The sequence below is a fragment of the Carcharhinus amblyrhynchos genome, chromosome 4, assembly GCF_965287045.1.
Source record: "Carcharhinus amblyrhynchos chromosome 4, sCarAmb.v2.hapA, whole genome shotgun sequence".
Classification (NCBI taxonomy): domain Eukaryota; kingdom Metazoa; phylum Chordata; class Chondrichthyes; order Carcharhiniformes; family Carcharhinidae; genus Carcharhinus; species Carcharhinus amblyrhynchos.
Genome location: NC_137327.1, coordinates 101,087,563 through 101,114,748, shown reverse-complemented (window position 1 = coordinate 101,114,748; position 27,186 = coordinate 101,087,563). Strand labels below are relative to the sequence as shown.

The following is a 27,186-nucleotide window of genomic DNA, read 5'->3' as shown; positions in this document are numbered from 1 at the left end:
TTGCAGGAGGGTAGAGTATAAAAGTAGGGAATTGCAACCATTGTACAGGGCAGTGAAGCCATACCTAGAATAATGTACAGTTTTGATCTCATTATTTAATAAGGGATATGGTAGTGGTGGAAGCAGTTCACAGAATTTTCACTTGGCTAATTCATGCAATGAGGATTTGTCTTGTGTTGATTGAAGTTTAGAAAAATGAGAAGCGATCATTTTTGAAATATGTAAGATTGTGAAGGGGCTTGACAGGCTAGATGTTCAAAGGATGTTTCCCCTCATGGTTCTCCCTCATAATGGAATATAGAACGAGGGGCGCAGATAAAAATAGTCTCCAATTTAAGCAGGAAATGAGGAAGGCTGTTAGCTTTTGAGATTCTCTTCCTAGATAGCAGTGAAGGCTGGATCATTGGATTTATTCAAGGTTGAGTTAGGCGTATTTTTCATCTACAAGAGAGTCACAGGTTATGGGTGTCAGGCAGGAAAGTGCAGTTAAGATCACAATCAGATCAACCATAATCTTATTTAATGGTGGAGCAAGCTCGATAGGCTGAATGGCCTACTCCTATCGCAGAGAATTCATGCACCTTGTTTTTATTTCTTACCATTTTTCCAGAGTGCATAAAAAGGAAAAAATTCACATGCAGAAACCAGCCTCCCATCCATTGACTCTGTCTACACTTCCCGCTGCCTTGGCAAAGCAGGCAGCATAATTAAGAATCCCATGCATCCCGGACATTCTCTTTTCCATCTTCTTCCCTTGGGAAAAAGATACAAAAGTCTGGGGTCACGTATCAACTGACACAAGAACAACTTCTTTCCTGCTGCCGTCAGACTTTTAAATGGACTTACCTTGCATTGGGCTGATCTTTCTCTATACCCTAGCTATAACTGTAACACTACATTCTGCACTCTGGTTTCCTTCTCAATGAATGGTATGCTTTGTCTGTATAGTGTGCAAGTAACAATACTTTTCACTGTATGCTAATACATGTGACAATAAATCAAATCAAAATCACCCACTTTGAGGTTACCAGCTTATTGTCTAATCAGAAATGCAGTTTACTATATCTAAATTCCCAATTAGCTGTGCATTTCTGTGACCATTGCTCTTCTCCTGCAGTTGATGGTTCTGTATCACCCAATTCTATCCTCTGTTTGTGTTCTGACTTAATAAGGCCTTGTTGATGTATACTTTGTTAGAGCTTCTGAAGCAGTGTTTGAAGTAGGGAAGCTCTCTTAAAAGCAAGTTGTCTAAAATGTGCTATGTTCTATAAATATCAGCTTGGCTTAGTTACTAATAAGTGATGCAGTTGAAGTTAAATCCCCGCTGTCAAACTTGGATTGACATTTCATTGAAATGTGGAAGTATTCTCTGTGGCACAGTTTTAGAAATAGTTCCAGGTGAATGGAAAAAAATGGATGGTTTTATTTCAGAAGAGCAAGGAGTTTGCCTGGTTTCCTAGAAGCAAATTAACTACTTGATCTTCTGATCATTTGTGGAACCTTGTCATGTACGAAGTGGCTGCTGTGTTTGCCTACAGAATTAACTGCACAGTAAAGGCATAAAACATTTTTGGGATCCCTCTGGATTTGAAACTTTGTTCTTTCTCTCTGTATTAAGTGGTAGTGTTTTTGCAGTAGTAGGAGGAATTTGGGTATGGTCAATGTAGTTTGACTTTGGTTTCCATTGTTTTTGCTGCCTTAACAATGGCCCTGCAAAATCTACATGCCAAAAATATTGCCTGTAGAAAATAATGGGCATTTTTAATTTGGAAGGATTCTTTTGAAAATGGAAGAAAACATTTGATCAGATTAATATACGTTTGGCATGAAGGTTGACAAGTATTGTATGTTGCTATAACCTACAATAGATCCCCAACATGATGGAAGTAAAATGCAGTATTTAATAATTAATGTTACACCTATAAATCATGCAGTGAAGTGGTGGAGTCTGCTGGAAGTTAGAGCTACAAAGTTATAAGTCAGACTAATTTTCTAATTTGTGCTTAGGTACTAGAGATCCCAGAGGTATTGATTCAAGAGGTATTGACACCAGAGGACCAGGGCCAGGACCTGGACCAGGACCGGGGCCAGGTCCAGGTCCAGGTCCAGGACCAAACCAAGGCCCAGTCTCAAATCCAAGAGGACCAATGGCAGGCGGACTCCAAGTTCCAGGCCCAGGCGCTCATCAAATTGGGAACAGTGGCCCTCAGGGAGCCCAACAACCTGTTCCACCTCGACAGGTAGGGAAGTTTGACTTGTTGCCAGTGAGCCACCCTTTTAAATGGAATTAATTGCTTTTAAAAGTGATTCAAATTATGTTTAATATGTCATAAAAAAAGAAGAGTTTTCAAATTGATACATATTTGACACAATTCCCATTTATTTTCTTAAGATCATGATTCTCTCCCTCTACGTCAGTTTAAGGAGTGTACAGGCTTCTCTTGCAGCTGAGATAGCAATAGCTTTTCTGCTCTTCCGTGTTGGGCTGAGCAAGTTGGATTGAGTATTTGATGATATTAAATTCACGTCATTGTTAAGGAATACTACCGAAGGAGTGGCTTCATATTTTCAGTCTTGGTCTGCTGCACCATTAACCATTCTTGAATAATAATCCTGATGCCATTAAGATCCAAGCTACTCTTGATAGCATTCTATCAATGAAATATGTGACCTCAGATTTAAAATATAGCCTTTGTTCCTACTGTATTCATGATTGATGCCCAGTTGCAATTTTGACAACTTCTCAGTGTAGAAGGTGCAATTATAATAAAGAAGATTGCTTTCAACAAATGTTAATGATGTATTCTCAAGCTTCTGGAATTTAAATTCCAACCTCGTGTCATACAATTATCGCAATTGTATTTGAATGGTTCTTTGACGCTCTATTGAATACTCTGCAAAAAAGGAGTGTTCATCTCTCAGAACTGGAGCTGTCCTGGAAAATTATTTTGTTCAGAACCTATTATCTTGGAATTCTTGGTGACACTATAATCATTTTTGGTGTTTAAGACCTTGTTGCTGAATTTATGAAAATGTTTTCACATGGTTCTTAATTTTTTACTAGTGAAAACCTGTGGAAATCTTCTGGGAGCATGTTTGGACAATTTAAATAAATATATTTTGGTGTTTATCTACATTTCTTGCGCTTCTTTCTCTCAGGGTCCTGCTCATGCTGTGGCTGGAGGCCAGCCTGGAGGATTCAGTCCTGCTCAGACTCAGGTGACACCACAGGACCATGAGAAGGTTAGTGCTGAAGCTGTGGAAGGAAGAATGAAATTATATAGGGTTTATATCGAATTTATTTTCACAAATACTTTTTCAATATTTAACTTAGTATACCAAGCAAGTGTTAAATCAATCACCAGACAACTTTTAAGTTTCATCTAAACTCAACTTCCTATCCATTTTGTAAAGGTAATGTATTGGAAATTTAGAGAGTTATGAAGTTGGGGTTTGCATTTTAATTTTTCTCTGTACCTGGAGAAGAAAATCACCACAAAACTTCCTGGACTATTGCTCACCACCTACCAACTGGCTGAAGAGCCACATTAGCCCTGGGCTTAAGTCCGAAAGATACTGACTGGAAAACGTAGTGCAGCTTTTCAGTACTCTTGGCAAATTTGGCATAAGATAGATAAGAGCTTTTTGCATTAAACACTTCAATTAGAACTAGTCCTGAAAGTTGCACTTCAGAAAATGAGATTTCATATACTATTTTCATGACCTAAAATATTTTAATATATTTTAAATCCCTCATACAGTTTCCAAGTTTCAAAATATCTAAGACTATTTTTGATGTAAATTTTTAGAGGGGGGTGTTATGATGATGGGTGAAAATTTACTGCAAAATCACTAGTAACTTCTTGTATAATTTGATTAGTTCTTAGTTGTATGCTTTGATCATGCAGTTGTGTCACACTTGAGCAACGTTGCTCCACAAATGTTCTTTCCTAATTTATTTACTCTTCACGAGTGAATAGGAATAAGATTTATCAAATGTGGAAAAATAAAATTTAAGGACTTGTTTTGAAGTATTGGTAATATGAGCCTTTTTTATTCCTTCACCATTCCATCATCATCTCAGTGCAATGCAAGAGGGCATCTTGATTCTAAGGTTATCACAGTTCTTAGAATTCTGTCCTAATTCAACAGCCATAACCTTGCGTTTTCAGCAGTGATCACTAGATAGCAATGAGGAACAGAATTCCAGGGTATATTCTTTCGCTCCCCTCTAGGATAACCTAGGTCCTTAAATTTCAGTCAGCTGAGATCAGTGGACTCACTGAAAAACTGATTTGGCATGGAAACTCCCTGGCCTATGTAGCTCATTACCTCACTTGCTTTGCAACTTGACCAGTTGCAATGCTTATTTTAATGATTAAGGGTATTTTTTGAAAATTTTCTCCCTGAGGATTTATTGAACATAGTCTGTGGGAGGAATGGAATTGATAGACCAAGTGTATGTTCTCATTCCAGACTTCCTTCTGATTAATGAGTCAGAAAGCAGTACTGAGTATTTTTCGTGCATCATTTTTTTACCCCCTCATTTGACTTTTGTTTCCTTCTGCTTTCAGGCTGCGTTGATTATGCAGGTACTCCAATTGACTCCAGAGCAGATTGCCATGCTTCCCCCGGAGCAGAGACAGAGCATTCTTATCCTGAAAGAACAGATTCAGAAATCTGCAGGAGCTCCTTGAGGTAAAGTGGGAGAGAAGTTACTATCTGGTTAGGCACCAAACAGAATGTAGAATGATAATTGTGGCAATATAGTGAGGAATTGAACAATATTGTTCTGTGCCCAGTGCCCCATAAAGGAAGTAGTCAGCTAAACATATAAAATCTAAATGTAATTTGTAAGATTAGATTAATACTCTGAAACTTTGTTGGTTTATTATACTGGAGTGAAAAGAAAAATGTTAAGCAACCCCTTCCTCAATACATTAAACAGCTTGGATAGAGTATATAATGTTGCAGCTTGTATGTGGTCTGTTAAAAGAGTAGACTTAATAGATGGATTGATTCCCATTCTGTGCTTTCTTGTGATCGTCCTAGATCTGTGACTTTTCAATTTAACAGAGCAAGCTAAACTTGTGTTGTTCACTATTCCTTAAGGATTGTAATCTGAAATGGTGCTTCGATTCAGGCACTGCAATTTTAGCTTACTCCCTAAGATGCTGGGCTATCTCTTAAGTGCTATCAGCACTTACTAACACATCTTTGTTTTTCCTGACTGCATGATGAGAGAGTGAATCCTGGTTCCAATCACATCCACAGCAAAACCTGTCTGTAAATTGTAGCAAAGACACATGGTAACACAAAGCTGCAAAGGGCTACAGTTGAAGGGGAGGCTGCTTAGCACCATCCAAACCCGTAGCCATTGCCATTGCCATCTAGAAAACAAGGGCAGCAGATACATGGGAACACCACCATCTGCAAGTTCCCCTCAAAGCAATTTACCATCCTGACCTGGAAATATATTACTCCTTCTTTGTTGGATCAAAGTCCTGGAACCCTGCCTCCCTAACAGCAATGGGTGTTCCTATATCACATGTACTGCAACTGTTCAAGAAGGCAGCTGACAACCACCTTCTCAAGGGCAATTACAGATGGGCAATGAATGCTGGCTTAGTCAGTGAAGCCCACATCCCTGAATGAAAGAAAACTTTCTCCTGGGAGGCATTAGTGAAGCAAGTGGGCTTTTAATGACAATTCACTAGTTGTGGCCTTCATTACTGATGTTGACTTTTTTATTTCTTTTCATTTTAATAAGCTGAATTTAAATTCCCTAATTGCTTTTTTGGATTTGAACTCCAATTAGTTCAGGCTTCTAGATTACTTGTTTGGTGTCATAACTATGCTACATAGACCTGTATGTTTATTACATAACATAACTATGCATCATAGACCTTTATACAAAATAAAAAACCTGTACCTTAAGGTATAATCTGGAAATGTTGTATTCCATGCACTGAAGTCTTGAAACTTAGTTTATTTTGGACAATAAACTTATATGTATCTGCAACTGCGCAGAATTAATTTGCTATAAGTCCATAGTAGAGATCCCTACAACTTTGGGGCACTCAAAGTGTAACTTCTGCAGTGAATCCAGCAAGTTGTATGTCAAAAGAATGCTGTTTGTCCAGCCTATGGAACATCAGATTTGTTATAGCAATGTTGTTGTCAAGTCAGGTGTGAAAAGGGAACTGCTCATTGATTTTTTAAAAAATTTATTTCCATGGGGTAAATGCTTGATAGTTATGAATACAATGATATGGGTTGTCCCAGCACTTTATGTTATCAGATATTGGTGCTCTGTGTATAAATTAACATCAGCTTCGTCAGACAGTGGTTTGTGAATTAACAATTTATAAAGCAACACAGATTTTTAATGATAAACCTTTTCCTTTGCATCAAATACCATTATTGCTTGGCTTCTCTTCATCCACCATAACAACACTGAAAACATGAAGGCCCACAGTGAATCCCAAATTTTTCAGACCTGAGACCATAGAACTTCTATGACAAGGTTGTCATTTTGGAGTACATGATTTTACATGATTCTGTTTAGATCTCTTGCACATCCATGAAGCTGTGGCGTGTAATTTCCTGGCTCTCTGTGTCTGATTTGCGAGGATATCCCAATCATGCACTGGGGAACCCCTCTCAGAAGTTCCCAGGTGAGGGTTTACTTGGTAGTTTTTCAGAAATACTAACTTCGCTTGGGCAATTGTGCTGTGGTGGAAACCATCCGACGAAGTGATTTAGATCCCTAATTTGGGGTAATTCTTCCAGTGTTATATTAATAGTTACCTTGAAAGAGAAGAAATAAAAGCACTTCTCACTTAAGCATAACTATTTTAAACACTCAAGACACAGCCCTGCATGGGATAGCACCCACAGTCCTGAACATTCAGGGGATCTGCCCCTCCCTGAAGCTAATCACCCTAACTTCATAGTATTCCCCATCCACATCAATATTGTCCCCTCGATCAGACTGTACCCCTGACCTGACAGCGAACCCCCCTTCCCTTTCTGATGTCCGAATGTCCCCCACGCACCATCTACCTTTACCGACACAATCCTCCCGACCAGCCAGATCCCATTCACTCACTTCTCCCTGGCCTATCAACAAAGAACAACCCAGCGCGGGAAACAGGCCCTTCGGCCCAACAAGCCCGCGCCGCCGCATCACCCTACACCTATTCTACCCTGCGTATCTACAATTAGAACCCCTGACTTAGCCAGATTCAGGGGAGAATAGTGTCAATTTGGTAAAACCAGTCAGCCTAAGAGCACATCTTTGGGGTGTGGGAGGAAACCGGAGTGCCCGGAGGAAACCCACGCAACCACAGGGAGAATGCACAAACTCCCACAGACACAGGCCCAAATCCATGTATCTGCACAGCTAGCAGTGCTAGTCACTGAGCTGTTGCGGCACCCGTCTACCGGTCCAGGATCAAGCACACACACCGACACGAAGTACTAGGCCACTCCCGGAACCTCCAGGAGCGGCCCACTCACGACCCACCATGTGCGTGCCCCTCGTTTGACAACGATTACACTGGGTCTTTTAAATCTACCTCCTTCTCTGCTTCTTTCTGGCAACAGGTGCAGTTTAAAAAAAAAGGTGGCATGGCCTCCAAGTTTGCTGGAGTTGTGGGGACTCTTTTACTGCAGCAGAGGTTTCTAGAGTAGATCAGTGTTCTTTAAACTCTTGTAATTCCAACAGACTATTACATTACTCCTCCGCTAGTAAGAAGTCACAGTCCTATATTTCCATTAAACATATACATCTATACAGCTCAAGCTGATTTTGCTTACCGATGATGGCCAAAACAGAAGGAGTATCAGCCAGAGCCTGGCAAGGACAGATCTAATTGACATCACCAGTACAATTAGCTATTAGCTATCATCAGCAAACTGAAGCAAGAAGAGTGAGATCCAGTGATAAGACATAGTGGGGGGAAAGTTTGCAATTTCTTTCCCATCCAAAGTGTTTGAGAAATGGAATTTTTATTATAGTTTACATTATAGCTTATATTATGAGCTACAAAAATTGTATGATCGGGTGACTTAAATGTCAGCTTGTTCGTCTCATCCACATAGCAAAGTGTTGATTCTTGGCCAATGCAGACTTTTCATCTTTGCTCGAATGTGTTTGGCTTGTAAGGTTGTTGTAATAAAGGGAAATCAAAGTCTGATGGATTAGGTCCCTTTTGCACTAACCATGCAATATACGTAACAAGCGTTATGAACTATGTTGGTAGAGGATGCTGATTTATCAGTTCAGTAGAGTGGGTTTTGTGTATCTAAGCAAAATACTCATTATTTTTATGACTTAAATAATGTCATTCTAGCAGCAAAGGTTTACAGGGGTGGATGGCTATTTGGAGTTGGCACAGTTCTTTCTTGATCAGTATACTGTCACCCATATGATTGGATAGTTAAGTGGTTAAAATACAAGCAGCTATTAATGTCCATTTTTCAGATGTAGCTCCTATTCAATTTCTTCCAGGCCCTGAAGGAGTTGTAAGTGAACTGCTGGTTAGGTGTGTTTTTTATGATAACCCACCCAACTTTAAATAAACCGATGATGTACAATTAAAAAATAGTATTTATTGAGGGACTATCCAGTTGCTGAATGTTATAAGGAAATTGACATTATTGAATCTTAGTGATGGTAAGAGTTAGTGTTCAGAGGGCCAAACCCAATTTAAATTTTGAATCTTTCTCAATCTGCTAACAGAAGCTCAAATATCACCAAAGCACACCACACCTGTAAATGACTATCCTAACTTCAACTTGTGAATAATCAGCTGAATTACAACTTACTGAGTAAGAGATTGTTGATGCTCCTTGTTATCACGCACTGCATCACATTTTCACCTAGTCAGTTTCATGTTTCCAGCATCCATTGTCTTTTGTCGCCGATATATCGGTGTGATATTTGTGGCATTTTGGCTGGTTTTGCCCTCGTGGATTATAAGCATTGTTTATAAACTTTTGGGAAAGAGCATTTTGGTTGGCTGAGAGATCTTATTTTATAGATAAACAGCCACTGGTAGTCTTGTGGCTTATGAGTGAAGAGTTCTCATTTGGACAAGTTCTGGATGGTGGCCATCCATGGAGCTGTACTTTAGTGCGGGTCACTGTTTTTAAAGAAGTTTGGACAAGAAAATTGCAGGGGATCAAATGAAATATTCCAGGATGTCCCAAGCTTTTCCCACCACGGAACACTTTTGACCTTCCAAGAGTTCTGGCATAACCCCTGAGAAATATTCTTCTTATGTTGAAGAGTTAAACCACAAAAAAAGTGCTTTTGCACAACAGGTGCAAACATAAAAAAAATTAAAGAAGTATTTTCTATTTTTTATATTTATGACACCTTCTCTTTTTCAGCAAAGTACTTAAGTGGTAGCAGCTTTTTGTCGCTTTTAATGGAAGGACTGATACCGTTTCTTTTGCTCACATTCTTTTAATATTAGGGATGCTGGAGAGCTGGATTCTCCATTCTTCACACACATGCACACACTCACCCCCTCTCCATCTCACATGAAGAAATGATTATAAACACTTCTTTGTCCCTGTAACAAATTGCACACTTAAAAGTCATCGTACATGCACAGCAAATAAGTAAGTAGGGTGACTCAATCTGTATTTGCATTATACAAAGCAATGCATTGTCTCTGAAACTTCTATTATCTATTCAAACTTACTTCCTCCTGGCTTGTCCAAACAATTATTGAGGTAATTAGGAAGGATGGAATATTCCAGTGTTTCCCAAACTGGGTTCTGTAGAACCCTTGGTTCCCATTGGAGATATCCATTGTAAATCGGAGACAGTCTTCACACTGCACTGGCTGCTGGTAGACGCACCAATCAGCCTATCGGCAGCCAGTGCCCTAAGAAGCCAGTTTTTGAGTGGACCACTCTCACTTTCTCTGTCTCTCACGCACACGTGCGCACAAATATCTCTCTTGCACTCTCGGCTCTCTTTCGCACACTCGCAACTGTCTTTCTTACACATGCACGCAATCTCACCTTTCTTGCCCATGCCCAATGGCCATTTTCTCTCCCTTGCTCTGTGGCTATTTCCATTCCCAAGCCCTTTGGCTATTGCCTACCTTGCTTCCACCATGTACTCACTTTCACTCTTGGCCTTGCCTGCAACTTTGAATATCCACTTTGCCACCATTGGCAGATTGTCTACTCGAAAGCTTGCTTCTTAGTGCATTGGCTGCTGATAAGCTGACGAGTGCAGCCAGTGCAGTGTGAAGATGGCCTCCGATTAACAATGGATACCTCCAATGGGAACCAAGGGTTCTACAGAACCCAGTTTGGAAAAACACTGAAATATTCCATTTTTCCTGATTACCTCAATAATTGTTTGGACAAGCCAGGAGGAAGCAAGTTTGAATAAATAATAAAAGTTGCAGAGGCAACGTATTGCTTTGTATAATATAAATACAGATAGAGTCAACTACCTATTCATTTGTTGTGCATGTACAATAACCTTTAAGTGTGCAATTTGTTATAGGAACAAAGAAGTGTTTATAATTTCTTTATGGTCTTAATGAGCTTGGATATGTAAATTTCTTGAATCTGTGCCAATGGAGCTGATTATGCCAAATGTCTCACATTACTGATAAGTTACTGTAAACCCATTCACTCATTCAATGAAACTTTCTGGAAAATTCTGCAGTAAAATATCGTTTATCTGTAAATCCAAAATCAAAACCATCCAAAGAAAGACGCTTTATTTGAACCACGTTGTTCCACACTGTTTACCTGCAGTTTTTGTGATGAATCTGTCAAAAAGAAACTTATTACATACACCATGTTTTTATTATTCAGTGATACTTTTCAGTCATTTTGTTTATATTAAGCTATAGATGTGAACTATATAATGTAAGCTTGTATGCAGTATCCAAAAAACAAAATTATCTGAAATCCAAAATGCAATTGGCTTCATGGGTTTTAGATAAAGGATACTTGACCTGTAATGCTGAATAATTCAACCAAGGAAGCAAAGTAAAATTGAATTATTTATACTAATGGTGTGAAAAATATTTATTGTTGTTCTCAAACTTTTTATTTCACTTAATATTTAAAAATTTAATAGCCCTAATTAATACCTGGGACAAAGCTATGTATAAGTTGTTTGCTGAGTTTGTCTACAGAATAACAGTCTCTACATTGATTCTGAAATGTTCTGGTAAGTATTATCCATTTGGGCAAGAGTGTAAAAGATGCAAGCATTACAAGTGATATTTTGCATACAGTAAGCTCACACTTAGTTTTCTGGTTGTTTGCCGGAAAATCATGACTTCAAGTGAAACAACTTCACATGAATCCTGGGTTCCCTTAGGAATCAATGTTAAAGCCGGCTTTGGATTCCTTTGAACATTTCTTACTTGGAAAAAACAGTGTACAAGTTCAAATACTGTACCATACTAGTGTGGCACTGTGCGGCATTCTTAGCTGGAATGAATGAAGCCTTCCATTGTTTGCTGGAGCAGACGAGTGAAGGAGCAGAGAGAGAGAGCTAAGATTTTACCTGTTAAAAAACCTGTTTAAAATCAGTTTAAAGCACTTTGTTCTTTGTAGGACTGTTTAAAGCATTTATTTATTGTATTTACTGCTTTAAGAATTCTGAGGGAGTGGTTAGCAGGCAGTTGTGGGCCATCAGCTTTAAATATCAACTGACCAAACGGTGAAGCCTTCCATTGTTTGCTGGAGCAGACGAGTGAAGGAGCAGAGAGAGAGAGCTAAGATTTTACCTGTTAAAAAACCTGTTTAAAATAAGTTTAAAGCACTTTGTTCTTTGTAGAACTGTTTAAAGCATTTATTTATTGTATTTACTGCTTTAAGAATTCTGAGGGAGTGGTTAGCAGGCAGTTGTGGGACATCAGCTTTAAATCAGCGCCAGGTTTAAAAGGAGGCCTGGTGTAGACAGCGGGCAGCGTCTGAGTGGGCAGCGGAGTGAGTGGGAAGCAGAGTGAGCTACTAGGGCTTAATATCAAAAAGGGCTGGAAGGAAAAAAGGCCAGGTGAGTTCGTTTGAAAAACAAAAAAAAACAAAAAAAAAAATTTTTTTGAAAACTACTACAGGGAATAATGGAGGGGCATGTGATGTGTCGTTTCTGTATGATGTGGGAACTGGTGGACCCCAGGGTCCTTCCCAGTGACCATGTCTGCAGTAAGTGCAGGTTGCTGGAGGAGCTCCAGCTCAGGGTAAATGAGCTGGCCACTGAGCTACAGACACTGAGGCTCATCAGGGGGAGAGAGGGTGCCATTGTCAATGGGGTGCAAGTGACATCCACCCCCCCTAGACTGGCTAACTCTAAGGGTCAGGGACAAGAGAGGGCTGCTGGGAGGAGGAAGGGGGGTGAGGAGCGGAGGCCTCAGCCTCTTAATCTGCATAACAGGTTTGAGCTTCTTGCTTCCAGGCTGGACGAGAACGAGACAGGTGAGGTTGGTGAGCAAACTGCACACGGTACAATGCTGCAGCAGGACATAGGTAAAGAGAAAGGGAAAAGGAACGTAGTAGTGATTGGGGATAGTGGGGTGAAGGGTATTGACACTGTCCTTTGTCACAATGACAAAGTGCACAGAAGGGTGTGTTGTCTGCCTGGTGCTCGGGTCCGGGATGTCGCAGCTGGGCTGCAGAGGAACCTGGAGTGGGAGGGTGAGAATCCGGTCGTTGTGGTTCATGTGGGTGCTGGCGACGTAAGCAAAATGCAGACTGAGGATCTGGGAAGGGAGTATGAAAAGCTGGGAATGGAATTAAAAAGTAGAACCGACAAGGTGGTTATCTCTGGGCTACTGCCTGAACCGTGTGCAGACGGGCGTAGGGTTGACAGGATTAAGGAAGTGAATGGGTGGCTCAGGGATTGGTGTGGGAGGAATGGGTTTGAATTTATGGGACATTGGCACCAGTATTGGGGTAGCTGGGACCTGTTCGGGCGGGATGGGGTTGGTCTGAACCGTGCTGGGACCAGAGTGCTGGCGAATCGAGTAAAGAGGACTGTAGACAGGGCTTTAAACTAATTAGGGGGGGGGAGGGTACGAGGGTAGGTGATGGTACGAGGTCTAAATTTAAGAAGAGGGTACAGGTAAGGGAAGAGGCCGAGGATATCCCAATAATAAAGGGAGTAGGGGGCGTGAGTATAGTTGGTGGCGTTGCGGCAAATAAGGTCCAGGTGAAGGCTGGGATGAAAGCACTTTATCTGAATGCACGAAGCATTCGGAATAAAGTGGATGAGCTGGTGGCGCAGATCGACACAAATGGATACGATCTGGTGGCCATTACAGAGACGTGGCTGCAGGGTGACAGGGATTGGGAGCTGAATGTACAGGGCTATCAAGTGTTTAGGAAGGATAGGCAGGAGGGAAAAGGGGGTGGCGTAGCTCTGCTGATTAAGGATAGCATCACGGTGGTAGCAAGGGATGATATTGGAGCCAAGGAACAGAGGGTGGAATCGTTGTGGGTGGAGATTAGGAACAGCAAAGGGAGGAAGACGCTGGTGGGTGTCGTCTATAGGCCTCCGAATAATGATCTGGAGGTGGGGCGGGCTGTTAACGCGCAAATAAGTGTGACGTGCAGGAATGGGACGGCCGTAGTTATGGGGGATTTCAATCTGCATATTGATTGGTCGACCCATGTTGGACGTGGGGGGCTCGAGGAAGAGTTCTTGGAATGCTGCCGGGATAGTTTCCTCGAACAGTGTGTGTTGGAGCCGACGAGGGAGCGAGCTATCTTGGATCTGGTGCTATGTAATGAAGCGAGTAGAATTAGGGACCTTGTAGTGAAGGATCCTCTTGGGGAGAGTGATCATTGTATGGTGGAGTTTCTGGTGCAGATGGAGGAGGAGAAAGTGGGTTCCCGGACACGCGTCCTTTGTTTGAATAGAGGGGAGTACGGTAGGATGAGAGAAGAATTGGCGAATGTGGACTGGGGGAGCGCGTTGGAGGGAGGGTCTGTTGAGGAGCAGTGGAGGATCTTTAAGGAGATCTTTCTTGGTGCTCAGCGGAAATTTATTCCGATGGTCAAAAAGGACTGTAGGAGGAGAGGTAATAAGCCGTGGATAACGAAGGAGGTGAAGGAAAGTATTAAATTAAAAGCGGAGATGTTTAGAGTAGCTAAGAGTAGTGGGCGAGAAGAGGATTGGGAGAGGTTTAAATATCAACAAAGATTGACAAAGAAGTTGATAAAGAATGGTAGGAGAAACTATGAAGCTGGGCTAGCGCTTAATATAAAAAAGGATAGCAAGAGTTTTTATAAATATATAAAAAGGAAGAGGCTGGCTAGGGTGAATGTTGGTCCTTTAGAGGATAATAAAGGGGACCTAGTGGTAGGGGATGGGGATATGGCTAAGGTATTGAATAACTTTTTTGTTTCTGTCTTCACGGAGGAGGACGTGAATAATTTGCCGGGTGTTAGCGATGGAAAGGTGGTAGGACTGGAGGGTCTTAATGACATTACTGTTACTAGAGAGGCGGTGCTCGACAGGCTGGAGGGGCTGATTGTGGACAAGTCCCCAGGACCGGATGGAATGCATCCGAGAGTTCTGAAAGAAATGACGGAGGTGATAGTGGATGCCTTGGTGGTTATTTTCCAGACATCGCTGGATTCCGGGGAAGTGCCGGATGATTGGAAAACGGCTAATGTTACGCCATTGTTTAAGAAGGGTGCCAGGCAAAAGGCGGGGAATTATAGGCCGGTTAGTTTAACGTCTGTGGTAGGTAAAATGTTAGAATCTGTCATTAAGGAGGAAATTGCGAGTCATCTTGAAGGGAATTGCTTGATAGAGCAGACGCAGCACGGTTTCATTAAAGGGAAGTCATGTCTGACAAATTTACTGGAGTTCTATGAGGATGTGTCTAGGGCAGTCGATAGAGGAGAGCCGGTGGATGTGGTCTTTCTAGATTTTCAGAAGGCGTTTGACAAAGTGCCTCACAAGAGGTTATTGCAGAAGGTCGAGTGTCATGGAGTTGGGGGTAGGGTATTAGCGTGGATAGAGGATTGGTTGTCAAATAGGAGGCAGAGAGTGGGGGTCAACGGGTGCTATTCGGATTGGCGGATGGTGACTAGTGGAGTGCCCCAGGGGTCGGTGCTGGGGCCTCAGCTTTTTACCATTTATATAGATGATCTGGAGGAGGGAACCGAGTGTAGAGTGTCGAAATTTGCTGATGACACCAAGATTGGGGGAACGGCAAATTGTGCAGAGGGTGTGGAGAGTCTGCAGAAGGATCTAGATAGGCTGGGCGAATGGGCCAGGAAATGGCAAATGGAATTTAATGTTGGCAAGTGTGAGGTGGTCCACTTTGGTAGGAAGAATGGTAAGAAGGACTATTACTTACGGGGCAAAAAACTGCAGCAGGCGACGGTGCAGAGGGACCTCGGGGTCCTTGTGCATGAGTCGCAAAAACCCAGCTTGCAGGTGCAGCAGGAGGTCAGGAAGGCGAATGGGATGCTGGCCTTCATAGCGAGGGGGATTGAATATAAAAGTAGGGAGGTCTTGCTGCGGCTATGTAGGGCATTGGTGAGGCCGCAGCTGGAGTACTGTGTGCAGTTTTGGGCGCCGCACCTGCGCAAAGATATTTTGGCCTTGGAGGGAGTGCAGAGGAGGTTTACTAGGCTGATACCGGAGTTGAGGGGGTTGAGCTATGAGGAGAGGCTGAATAAATTGGGCTTGTACTCATTAGAGTTTAGAAGAATGAGGGGAGATCTCATTGAGACGTATAAGATGATGAATGGGATGGATAGGATAGAGGTGGAAAGACTCTTCCCGCTCAAAAAAGACAGTAGGACTAGGGGGCACAGCCTCAAGATAAAAGGGGGGGCGGTTTAGAACGGAGTTGAGGAGGAACTTCTTCACTCAAAGGGTGGTGAATCTCTGGAATTCTCTGCCCGTTGAAGTGGTGGAGGCTGCCTCGCTAAATATTTTTAAGACGCGGGTTGATGGGTTTTTGATAGGAGAGGGGATTAAGGGTTATGGGGAGAGGGCGGGAAAGTGGAACTGAGCAGCGACAGATCAGCCATGAACTTATTGAATGGCGGGACAGGCTCAAAGGGCTGGATGGCCTACTCCTGCTCCTATTTCTTATGTTCTTATGTTCTTATAAGTTGCATAAAATAAATCACTCTGGGCCAGCATTTATCACCGAGATTTAACTGTCCTCCACTTCAGAGGCATTTGAGAGTCAACCACAATGCTGTTGATCTGAAGTTACATGTAGGCCAGACCAGGTAAGGGTGAAAGAGTTCCTTCCCTAAAGGACACTAGTGAACCAGAGGAGTTTTTGTGACAATTGAGAATGGTTTCATGGTCATATTAGACTTTTTACTCCAGATCTTTATTGAATTTGAATTTGAGTTTCACCATCTGCCATGGTTTACCGCCCTTTGAGTGAAGGCATTTCTCCTCATCCTGGCTGATCCTGCATCGTATTACTATGACCCCTTGTTCTAGATATTTGCGCCACGGCCAGATGGAACATTATCCCTGCGTCCAGTATATCCAGCCCTGTCAAAATTTTGTTAATATTTTATCAACCCAATCTCCTCAGCTGATAAAGCTATTTAATTTAATTTCTTCTTTTCATCTTATTCACTTTTATTCCTTTATATTTTTATTTTGTATTTTTCCGCTTCTTAAATCTTGCTTTCCATCTTGTTACACCTCACCCCCCCCACAAATGCCCTTACCTCACTAGGACCAACTGCCTCATTTTTACATTCTGCATCTTTGTTCTGCCATTCACACATTCTGATCTCTTAATGGATGCTCTTAGCACCATTCTCAGCCTTTATCGTCACCATTCACATTCCCCTTGTCTTTTTGTCAGTGCGATTCCTATCAATTGCAACACTCTTCCCCTCACCCTCACAGTATAAATCTTGTCTGATTTTCCTTGCCTTCAGCTCTGATGAAGGGTCATCCTGACCTGAAACATTGGCTGTATTCTCTCTCCACAGATGCTGTCAAACCTGCTGAGGTTTTCCAGCATTTTGCGTTCTTGCTCCTCATATGATCACCTTGCCTTCCAGGAATCAGTCAGAAATCACCCTCACACTCTGACAATTACCCAGCCTTATCCTCAGTCACTGTCTCACCCACCCTTACTCGCAACCTTCACTCAAATGCTCACTCAAGCACTTGCTTAATTGACTGATTGGTTGGGGGTATTGGTGGGGGGTGTTGGGTGCAATGAGAGGAGATGGAAACCTGGAGTGAAGCCTGAGGCCGAATGAGGCCCAAACTAGGTACTCATCTTGAGCCAGAGCCGAATGGAAACAGCCAGAGCCAGCCCAAAGCACTCAAAGCCAGGGAGATGTGTATTGAGTGGAGACCCTGCAAGGACATGATCCAGAGTGTCGATCTCCACATACTCGCAGTTGCCAGTGTTCACAGCTTCTTCAATCACAGCTTGGGTGGAATTCTCAAAAAAAAATTCTGTGTTGAATTCATGAGGAAACTGGAGTAATTCACACTTTTTTTAAGTGTGAGTTCACATGAGAGTCTCCCACACTCTGTTGCATAGCAGAAGCCACCAGCGTGAATATCATTAGATTTCAGGGGCCTATCGCCACCTGGGAGGCTGAAACCAGCAAGTCTGTGCTCTGAGTAGTGGTCTCGAATTGTCAGCTCCTGTTTGCTGGTCAGCTCAATCGCTGGTCAGACCTGCAACCTCATGGCCCGATCACAGCCCTCCCCGACCATTCTACTCTCACCCTCTGTCTGCCCCACTCTGATCGCTGACCTCCCTCCTGCCCTCATCGATTCCAAAGGCAAAGTGGCAGCAGGACCCTCCCACCCCCCGCTCCCTAGGCTCAACTCCATATGTCCTGCCACCTTGGTACTGCCCAATCCCTGATGAACTTTGGCATTTTGCCCCTTAGGCAGTGCCGGGGGTACCACCCCCTCTTTCACCGGATCCCCTGGGGAAACCTGGTTGCTCCCCAACCCCCTTCACTCCAGCAGGATTACGAAAGCGGGGAGGTACCTTAAACCCCACTGGAGTGAAACACTCTGGAAGAATGGGAGAGGTTAGTGGGCTCGGAGAATTCAGTCCCGCGTACACTGATTTAAAATATCATTTAAATGCTAGCCCTGCTGATTTCCAATATGGAGCAGACCATTGCTGAAAATCTGGTGCTAGCACATGCTAGTGGGGTGGGAACGCTTGTGGGAACCCCGTGAATCGCCGCCCTCTTTCCCTCCCATGTTTGTTGCTCAAAAGGCCTAACAGCAGGAGAGAAACAGGCTGTGATTGGAGGAACAGTCCCTTGCAGAAATCTGTCCTCACTGACTGGTCTTAGCGCATTTTCAACAATTCCCCCAGGGCCCATATAGAAGGGCTTTGTGGGCTGTGGATTGAAGAAGCCTGTATTAATGGTTATTAAATGCCCTAAGTAGTTGAAGCTCCATCACAGATCCCTGTGGGACACAGCTAGTCACCGCTTGCAAGTGGAGCACCTGCCTTTCATCCCTGTTCTAAGTCTCCTGCTGTTAAACCAACTTCTTAACCAGGTCAATAATTTTCTACTACTTCAGTCACCTCTTCAGATTTGTCAGGCATCATCTGCCCGTTACAGATCAGATCTGTAGAATTGTCAATCTGGTTATTTAAATCCCCAGTCTTTTAACAGTTTGGTAAAAATAACTTCCCTGCACCAGCAGTTGTTGAAAAAAATCTATTAAAGCAGTTACAAAAGCTGTTTATTGATGTTAACCCAAGGGATATCAATATTAATGGTTGACTGCTTTCCACAACTTACATTTCTCCCAGTGGGGACAGTTATAAATTCGTAGATCAGTTGGCAGCTCAATGAGGTTATTAAAGGATTAGTTGCCTTTGATATGAAGTTATCAAAACAAACATTTATATTTACAGTTCTACAGATCTGACCCAGCCTTCAAGAGCATTTATGACTACTCACATTGTAATTAACACCCTTGTAACAGTGAAAATTGTGTTTACTTGAACTCAGCATTATTCCAATTGGCCCAGCAGAGTTTGCGTTTTTGTCATGCGATATGTTGGAAATAGGGCAGAAGTTATGAATCGTGGCCTTGTCTGTCATTTTTAAAGGGCCATCAAATTTCCATGATTTTGCAAAAAATCACACCTAGGAATGCCTAGTGTTACTGTGATAGACATGGCCTCATATGAGCCAATGGTCATAGAACAAAGAAATCTTGCTGAACTTAATCTTATATCCGGTACTGCAGTTTCTAACTGCGTATAAATTAAAAGTAGGTAAAAATTGTATTCATCATGAAAAAGAAAGGGTAACCAGTACAAATCTTGGCAACTAAAGTGCGATGTATTTTTCCAAAGCTACCCGTTCACAATTCTAGTATTACAAAACTGACAGTCATTTTTGGCTGCCAATTTGTATTCATAAGGGATTAAAAGTTTTGGATGCACTTTCATGAATCCTGAGTTTTTATTATAGGGAAAGGCGTAATAGATACGCCTTTTATTTCATATCAACATAGCTTCTGAGGTCTGCCCAGGGTCAATACTGGGTAAGATGGCATGGAGGATGTAAGGGAAAGGATGATGGTGGAGGACAAGGCTTGGTATTAAGTTGGCATGGGGTTATAAGGGGCAATGGAGATGAGTGGGGAGGTGTGAGTTGCCATGGGACTCTGAGGGATTATGGGGTGGGTAAGGGCACATGGGTTCGTGGGTTAGAGAGTAATTATATTTGCCACTCCCCCAGAATGAAAAAAAATGTGCCATTCATCCTAAGGCGGGGACGTTGAGCCAAGAGGTTTCCCGGTTTATGTTACTGAACTTGGGTGAAATTCCAGGCCCTAGTGTTCAGCCCTATTTTAGGAATAACAGTTGAGTAAGTTTTACTCCAAAAAGCCAAAACCAGTAGTGGGGTAGACATTTAACAGAAAATGATCTGCTGTTAATTTTTTGCCTTGTTTTTGTTATTGATGAGGACATTTGCTGTCTGCTCTCAGCTGTTCCGAAGAAGAATCTGAATGTCTTTCTCTCTCTGCCTTTCAGAATGGATACTTCGTTGGCTGCCAGTTTCTTGAAGTTTCATTGTCGCTGGTTACCTATTATACTGGCAGTGTATCATAGTTGTCATCCTTATTTGCTTCAACTCAACGAAGGAGAGAGAAAAGAATTCAAAGGACTTTTATCACCAATGGAAACATATGTTAATTGAATTTGTTTTCTTAACTTTTTGTTGAAAATGCATCATGGAATTTTGACGCATTGAGAAATACGTAGTGTTGGAGGTGGAAAAGAGACAGTGTTCATATGGCTTGCTGTTTTGTGGGTACTCTGATGTTGAAAAGTTGTTTTCCATTTGAAGGAGGAAACCACAAAATATATACTGACCCTTCAGATGGTCAAGAAAACTGATATTACATTTAGGAAAAGTCATCATTCAGACCATTTTATTTGCAAAGCAGATGTTCAGACGGATCTTGTCTGTTTCCTTCACACCTGTAAAGTCAACTTTTCCCCAAACAGACCAACACATGAACCTCCCCCCTACGCAAAGTATCTCTTTTTTTATGTTCCACTGCATGTTAGTGCTGAGATTTTTACTGCTGCATTGTTTATAAACCTGTTTCTCCATCCTCCCCATCTTTAAAAACAAGATACACCCACGTCCAGTAAGTATGCCTAATGTTTGTTTGGCATTAAAGGTCAGTTGAGTTCTCCGTTGAGTTTGTTAGAGAAATGTGATGTTCTTGTAACATTTTTACATTAAAAAAAAATCTTCAAATGCACTTCAGTGTTCAGACTAATTTTTCCTTTATTCATAACATGTAGAGTAAGCTAGCAGAATTTAAGAAACCTTATACAAGCAATTTAGTGTGCGTGCCTCGAGTGAGATTTCACAGTAGCCTCATTGACATAATGGAGAAGTGATTGTGAGATCCAGAGGAGAATTGAGAGCCAAGACCAGCATTGTCAGAATGAAGGATGTGTTAACCTCAGGTACTGAACTTGAAACTGGGAAAAGAGTTTTGGGGGTGCTACACATTTTTGTGCCCCCGAAACACAGACGACAAACAAAGAGACAATTGGTAAATTTAATGCATTCAAAATATGGGCATATTGGAGGATATCCTACATAGACTAAGGAGGAAGTGGTTGAAAAATTCGTGAGAGAGGCAGATACAATACTTGAGTAACATCATTCAAGTAAACAGACAATTGCTGAAGGGAAGATCAACATAAAATATGAGAGAAGCGGAGGAGAAAATAGGTGGCTGATAAAATGGATTGAATGTAGTTGATTTATCCAGAAGGTGTAAGGACAGCACAGACAGGTGGAGGTCCATGGCAGTAAATCTTATGGGAAGAAGGTAACACCAACGAACAAATGACTGGCATAGCTGCCAAAAAGTAAGTTGAACCACAGTTGGGAAAAATCATTGACTTTTAAACAAAAAAAATTACGTTTTCTGAGAAGGTACCTGTATTGGCTCTGGTATGCTCTATTTCTGAACAAGTTGTTAGAACAATGTTTTCTCGTCTTGCTGAAAAGAACACACCCTCGTTATTACCCTAGTTGTTTGTGTGAAGCAGCACTCTTCCCTGCTTAGGCAGTTTCAATCACATGCTATTGCTAACAGCCTATAGGTTGATCAAAGTCTTAGGGTTCCTGATTTCTTGAAGGCATGTGCTGGACAATGCTTCACTTTATTGTTTTGCCATTACTGCACATGATTAGAGTGACAATTTTGAAATGCCCAATTTCAGTTGAGAACTCAACCAATCTGCTGATTTACCTCCAACCTGCAAAACCAGCATCAGGACTCCAGGTTTGCAAAGCAACTTGCATCAAGTCTCAGCCCCTTGGTTGCCTATTTATCTCGGAGCCTCTGGCCATCGAATGCCAAGCAAACCAAGTCTATCTGCAGCAATCTCATGTCGCTGTAGCACCATCCACTTTAAAGGGATTCTGCTTTGCCATTTTCAGCCAGGAACCCACTGGAATTGGAACTTCACTGAACATCCTAGCCTTTGATTTTATGGATCCTGGAAATCGTGTGAACTGACATTGATTTCTATTATTTTACAGTTAGGCTATTGAGATGGAGAGCATCTCTTTTCTCTCCAACTTTGTGTGTGTGTTTGAATGTGAATAAACTAACCTTTTGACTTAATCATAGTTTAAAAATTGAACTTCACAAACTGAGGGAAACATACCACAGCCTATCTTTAAATAAAAACACTTCTGCTTACAGGCAGAAGGCCAAGATAAAGGAGTCTAGTTTTGCTTCTCTCCTTACCATAAAAGACAACTTGTGCGAGTTTTCCAAATCTGGATTGTTCTTTATTTGTCTTAGTCCTGGACACGCATCACCCCTGCAGCTCTGACATGCGGTCATTTAGGCTCGAAATGTTGGCTCTATTCTTTCTCCACAGGTGCTGTCAGACCTGCTGAGATTTTTCCAGCATTTTCTATTTTTGTTTCATTACCCCTGCGTTTGCTGAACAACATTGGTTCCTTGTCCAGTAAGTCCTTGATCATAAAATTCTCATTCATTTTCCAATCCCAATCCCTCTTTGGCCTGCTCAAAAAGTGCTCTCAGTTCCTCCAGCTCTAGGTCTGTGTGAATTCCTGTCCCCTCATCCCCTGCCCCTTCATCTTGACCCACTATCATGCCTTCAGCTGCCAAGCCCTTAAGCTCCCTGAAATTCCCCCTCCAAACTTTTTAACCTAATTTCAGACACTCCCTAAATTTCCCTTTTTAACTAGGTGTTTGGTTACATGCCTTAATGCCTACTTTGGCTCAGCGTCATGTTTTGTTAGGCTGTTCTGAAGCACCTTGGGCAATTTGCAACTTTTAAGGCATTTATATAAGCACAAGTTATTTCTGAAAAAAGCTACAGTTTGAATTATTTGTGACCAGAAGGAAAAAGGATGCATGACAAATGTCATCCATTATATTTGTATCCTAGTAGAGTGTGGCTTGAAATAATGTATGGAAAATAGTTTTCCTGGACGAGCATGCAGGTTATTTAAGATTAGCCATAGAGTCATAAAGTTTTCCAGCACAGCAAGAGGCCTTTTGGTCCATTGTGTCTGTGAAACATCTATCCCAATCCCATTTTCTAGCACTTGGCTCATGGCCTCGTATACTATGACATTTAAAGTGCTCAGCTAAATGCTTCGTAAATGTTGAGTGTTCCTGCCCCTACCACTTTGTAAGGCAGTGAGTCCCAGATTCCCATCACCCTCAAAGTGAAAAAACTTCCTCAAAGTCCATACAAGTCTCCTGCCCCTTGCCTTAAATCTATGCCTCATGATTATTGATCTCTCTAGAAAAGTGAAAACTTCTTTCCTATCTACTTTATCTATGTCCGTCATAAAATTGTACATTTCAATCAAGTCTCCCCATTGCCTACTCTGCTGAGAGAGAACAACCACAGCCTAACCCACCTCTCTTCATAGCTGAAATGGTCCAGCCCAAGCAGCATCTGGGTGAATCCCCACTGCACCCTTTCCAGTGTGATTACATCCTTTCTATAGTGAGGTGAGTACCCTAGCTGTGAACTGATAAGTGTTTTATATAACTCTATCATAACCTCCCACCTCATATTTTATGTCTCAGCTAGTAAAAGCATGTATCATATACTTTCTTAACCACCTTATCTATCTGTCCCGTTGCCTTCAGGGTCCTATGGACGTGAATCCCAATGTCCCTCTGGTTTTCTGTACTTCCTAATGTCCTACCATCTATTGTGTTTATTGTGTATTCCTGTGCCTTGTTAGTCCTTTCAAAATGCATCACCTCATGCTTTTCAGGATGAAATTCCAATTTTGCAACTGTTTTGCCCATCTGACCAGTCCATCTATATCATCCTCTGGTTGAAGGCTTTCCTCTTTGCTATTTACCACAACGCCAATTTTTGTGTTATCTTTGATCTTACAGATCATGCCTCCCACATTCATGTCTTGATCATTAATGTAGACTACAAACGGCAAGGGACCCAGCACCGATCCCTGCGGTATACTGGACACAAGACTTGCAATCAAAAAACAACCTTCAGCCATCACACTCTGTCCCTTGCCACTGAGCCAATTTTGGATCCAATTTGCCAACTTGCCACTCAGTCCACTGAGGATCTCATCCATTGCTATTTGGAACAATATCGGAGAAGATATACCAAACAGCAATCGGAATTGGAACGAGCCTTTTTCTGTCATGATTGTCAGAGGTTCCTGTGATTTGTTGCCTAAATTCATCTGAAAGTAAACCTGGTTTAGGTCAATTTTGCTAAAATATTAGCCATAGTATATTGATGTGGGATAATGGGTACTGTTCCACACATAATACTGGATTTAGGGTGAAGTCTCCATAAATCCTTACAGGAGCTTGATGGCTGGTACTATTGATGTAGCCCATTCACTAATGCTACAGGTTCCAGACTCCCATTTTCGCTAGTTATTCCAAGTCAGCCTCCTGACCTTATTGTGTAGGGTACCAACTTTGCATTCAAGCATTTTGCTTGGCTTCCTTTTTAAATCTTCAATTTAACTGTGATGACTTTTGTATTCCCAATTCTCCATCAAACACAAGCATGTATTTCTTTAGACTTCTTGTAAGACCTGATTTTCCATTAGTCATCAAGTTGACTTCAGCCCAATTCAGTCAAAACCTCAAACTATGTTTGACCCATCAATGCTGGATAATTGCCCTTTACTGTTTGTAAAGACAAATTTGCTGTTTGTCTGTTAAGTTGCACAGCCACTTTAATGCTGCCCTACAGTGGAACCATTGACCTGTGTCTGTCTTCAAGATTATTGAAGCTTTCAAGGGATTGTGTCTAAGTTCTTCCTTATATACAGTTTTTGGCACCAGCGAGACTGCTGTCCCAGTGTCGACTTTTAGCCTTATTAGCTGTCCATGCAGCAGTGGAGTGCCCCAGTATCTATTTATTGCAGAATAATGGTTAACACATTCAGTGATAATTCCTTCTTAAACTGTGACTCGCTTTGTCTCTCTTGACTGTTTTGCACAGCAAGGACACTTCCTTTATTCCGTTTACATGCTGTCTTGGTTTATTCTGGCTTCTTGTTTTTGATGAGGTGAGGTGGGGAGATGAAAAGGAATTTCTTCAGCCAGAGAGTGGTGAATCTGTTGAACTCTTTCTACAAAGGCTATGGAGGCCAGGTCATTGAGTGTCTTGAAGACAGAGATAGATAGGATCTTGATTAATAAGGAGATCAGGGGTTATGGGAAAAGGCAGGAGAATAAGGATGAGAAAAATATCAGCCATGATCTTATTGAATGGCGGGGCAGGCTCGAAGGGCTAGATGGCCTATTCCTGCTCCTATTTCTTATGTTCTTATGATGGAGCAGACTCAATGGGCCGAGTGGCCAAATTCTGCTCCTATGTCTTATGGTCTTATGGTCTTTCTCTTCTAGAAGGCAAGCTCTGTGTCCTTTTTTTATCCACACCACTGTGTATACAATCTCCTTGTACTAACATTCTGCAGTTGAATGCCCTGACTTTGCACATCGATGACAAGTATGAATTTCAAAACACTTAGGTATTGATACAGCTGACATTTTGTGTATTCAAGTATGCTAACTCAGTTGCTGAGTTTCTTTTACAGCCAGTTCCGTTGAAACAGCAATTTTCATGGTCTTTTTCAGAGTAATGTTACTCTCTATTAGCAAACATTTCTGTACTGCTTCACTTCACAGACAGAGACAAATCTGTCCCAAATTGTATCATTCAGCACATCACCAATATTCTGCATGTCTTTTTGATATAGCCACAAATTATGAAATTGATACTTGATTTCTTTTGTTGAATCTGAAGTGCTCTGCAATCACAAAAGGTTCCAGAGCAAAACGTGCTTGCAAAATTTCTACGCTTCATTCATGTATTTTAGTGCCTGACTTCTGCTGCATTAAATGTCTAAGGAGATGAAACATTGCTCCACTGATCACATTCAGGAACATGGGCGCTCTAATATTTTCAGCTATTTTGTTTGTCTGCGCAAAATAGTCACAACACTCACGACACTCCATTGTTCCACCTTTTCATCGAAGGATCTCAAGGTGCTGAAAACTCCAGCTATTTTCTTACTAACAGAGGTTTCCTGAATTCATACTTAGCAACACATTTCCAGCAACTATTGTTATAAAGGGGAGGGTGATCTCGTCTCAGAGAACTGACACTGGCACTCAACCACTCAAAAAGAAATATCTCCCTTCATAATCTATTAAAGAGGATGTGAGAAATAGTACAATCTGTCTTCAACGATTTTTAGTGGTTGAATCAAAATAACTACCCGAGACTCTCTCTTTAAAAAGAAACAAGTAACACTTTATTTTATCCAACTAACAGTAAACAGGTTAACTAAACTAATAACAAACCAAAAAAAACTAGTCTAATGGAATACTGATTAGATAATTACAATTCCCACTTATTGACAAAAAGAAAATAGAATTTTTAGTCAGTCTCAAATGTCAATCAGGTTTATAGTCTTCTGGTATCCTCTTTCTCCTTTGTTGATTTCTCCTTGTATTCCATTGGTCTGTTCTCCTGACATGAGATGAGGCTTTCTTTTAAGACATAAAATGTGGTTGTTACCTTAACCAAGAGCAGTTTCTGTCTCTCCCTGTGAGCCATGGCAGTTTCTGGCAGAGACTGGGGCTGTCTTTCTGGCTGTTTGGAACTGGGAGCGGTGGCCTTTATGTCTCCGATGACATACCAAAATTTGCACAATAGGATTGGTTTACAGGTTATCAAAACATAAGATTCAAATTTGATAGGGCGCTGCTATTCAAATGCCTTTTTCAAATTAATTGGTTAACCTTCAAAAAGATTTCTGATTCAAATACCTAAAGCCTGTTACCAAATCAACCCTGTTGTTTTGCCCTTGATATGTTGTTTCAGACTGTGTGCTGGATTTTTGCACCTGCATCTCCTTTTTTAAAAAAACTCATCAGTACAGAAAAACAAAACAACCTTTTAAAACATGCAATGCAGTCTGCGGTTAGCATTTTTACAATTGTTTCATAATTTTCACAAACACTAACTTCACAAGACTACCTTAAATTTTATTTTTAAACAAGGCAACAACATGAGTTTCAGCCTCTTTTTATACCCAGCTCTCTAATTGTCCTGTGGAGAATCGCTACTCATGTTCACCTCACCCGTTATGTCCAGAATG

At 41.6% G+C, this 27,186-nt stretch overlaps 1 protein-coding gene across 3 annotated transcripts in view; it reads left to right on the top strand.

Annotated features, from left to right (window-relative positions):
* Positions 1-20,762, top strand: part of cstf2 (cleavage stimulation factor, 3' pre-RNA, subunit 2) — a 65,623-nt gene extending 44,861 nt beyond the window's left edge. For all 3 annotated transcript variants that reach the window (XM_080187680.1, XM_080187682.1, XM_080187679.1), the window contains 4 exons: positions 2,008-2,240; positions 3,160-3,243; positions 4,575-4,698; positions 20,031-20,762. In XM_080187680.1, the coding sequence (XP_080043806.1) occupies positions 2,008-2,240; positions 3,160-3,243; positions 4,575-4,697 (440 nt within the window). In that variant the 3' untranslated portion in view covers position 4,698; positions 20,031-20,762. The remainder of the gene's footprint in view (positions 1-2,007; positions 2,241-3,159; positions 3,244-4,574; positions 4,699-20,030) is intronic.
* The last annotated feature ends 6,424 nt before the right edge of the window (positions 20,763-27,186 follow it).